We start from the raw sequence: 1,497 nt of genomic DNA, 5'->3' as shown, positions 1-1,497 counted from the left end.
CAATTAAAACCAGTTTGAGATTGAAAAAAAACAGTTTGGGAATGGGAAAAACCAGTTAAAACCAGTTCAAACCAGTTAAAAGCAGTTTGGGACTGGTTTGGACTGGGAGTTCAATCTGCGGGCGGAGTCCGAGAGGATGCGGCGGTACCGGCAACGGGCGGCCTAAAACGGTTTAGAACTGGTTTTAACTGGTTTGGACCGATTAAAACCAGTTGGGGATTGAGAAACGAGGACCATAAACCAGTTTGGGATTGGGAAAAAGCAGTTAAAACCAGTTAAAAACCAGTTAAAACCAGTTTGGAACTGGAAAATAACAGTTTGGAATTGGGAAAAACCAGTTAAAACCAGTTTTAGACTGGGAAAAACCAGTTAAAACCAGTTAAAACCAGTTAAAACCACTTAAAACCACTTAAAAACCAGTTTAAACCACTTAAAACCAGTTTGGGATTGGGAAAAACCAGTTAAAACCAGTTAAAAGTCTGTTAAAACCAGTTAAAAACCAGCTAAAACCAGTTAGGGATTGGGAAAAACCAATTAAAACCAGTTTAAGCCAGTTAAAACCAGTTAAAACCAGTTAAAACCAGTTTGAAACAGTTAAAACCAGTTTGGGACTGGGAAAAACCGGTTAAAACCAGTTTGCGATTGGGAAAACAAGTTAAAACCAGTTAGGGAATGGGAAAAAACAGTTTAAACCAGTTAAAACGGATTAAAACCAGTTAAACCCAGTTCAAACCAAACAAAACCAGTTAAAACCAGCTCAAACTAGTTAGAACCAGCTCAAACCAGTTTAAACCAGTTAAAACCAGTTCAAAACAGTTAAAACCAATTAAAACCAGTTAAAACCAGTTTGGGATTTTAAAAGAACCAACTAAAACCAGTTTAAACCACTTCAAACCAGTTAAACCCAGTTCAAACCCATTAAAACCAGTTCAAACCAGTTAAAACCAGTTTGGGATTAAAAAAAACAGTTAAACCCAGTTCAAACCAGTTCAAACCAGTCAAACCCATTAAAACCCGTTAAAACCAGTTAAAATCAGTTCAAACCAGTTCAAGCCAGTTAAACCCAGTTCAAACCCCTTAAAACCAGTTAAAACCAGTTAAAACCCATTAAAACCAAATAAAACCAGTTAAACCCAGTTCAAACCAGCTTAAACCAGTAAAAACCAGTTAGTTAAAACCAACTAAAACCAGTTCAAACCAGTTAAAATAATTTAAAATCTATTAAAACCAGTTAAAACCAGTTAAAACTAATTAAAACCAATTAAAACTAGTTCAAACCAGTTAAAACCAGTTCAAACCCGTAAAAACCAGTTAGTTAAAACCAGTTCAAACCCGTTCAAACCAGTTAAACCCAGCTCAAACCAGTTAAACCCAGTTCAAACCAGTTAAACCCAGCTCAAACCAGTTAAACTCACGTCGAGCTCGAGCTCTCCCCGGTTGATCTCAGCGTTGGCCTCGTTCAGGTGCTCCAGCTCCTCCTGGGGAGGAAAATTTGGG

The 1,497-nt window shown here is 37.4% G+C and overlaps 1 protein-coding gene across 1 annotated transcript in view; it reads right to left on the bottom strand.

The window, feature by feature from the left end:
- Positions 1 to 1,490, bottom strand: part of LOC130587837 (SH3 domain-binding protein 5-like) — a gene marked incomplete at its 5' end in the record, with an annotated part of 10,366 nt that extends 8,876 nt beyond the window's left edge. Inside the window, 2 exons of the mRNA XM_057388805.1 lie at positions 82 to 162; positions 1,416 to 1,490. Of these exons, the coding sequence (XP_057244788.1) occupies positions 82 to 162; positions 1,416 to 1,490 (156 nt within the window). The remainder of the gene's footprint in view (positions 1 to 81; positions 163 to 1,415) is intronic.
- Positions 1,491 to 1,497: the final 7 nt, after the last annotated feature.

Source organism: Malurus melanocephalus, unplaced genomic scaffold (genome assembly GCF_030028575.1).
Source record: "Malurus melanocephalus ecotype Western Australia unplaced genomic scaffold, MMel_1.1 scaffold_2540, whole genome shotgun sequence".
NCBI classification, from domain to species: Eukaryota; Metazoa; Chordata; class Aves; order Passeriformes; family Maluridae; genus Malurus; species Malurus melanocephalus.
The sequence above is the reverse complement of the archived record's forward strand: the minus strand, read 5'-3'. Positions and strand labels throughout refer to the sequence as shown.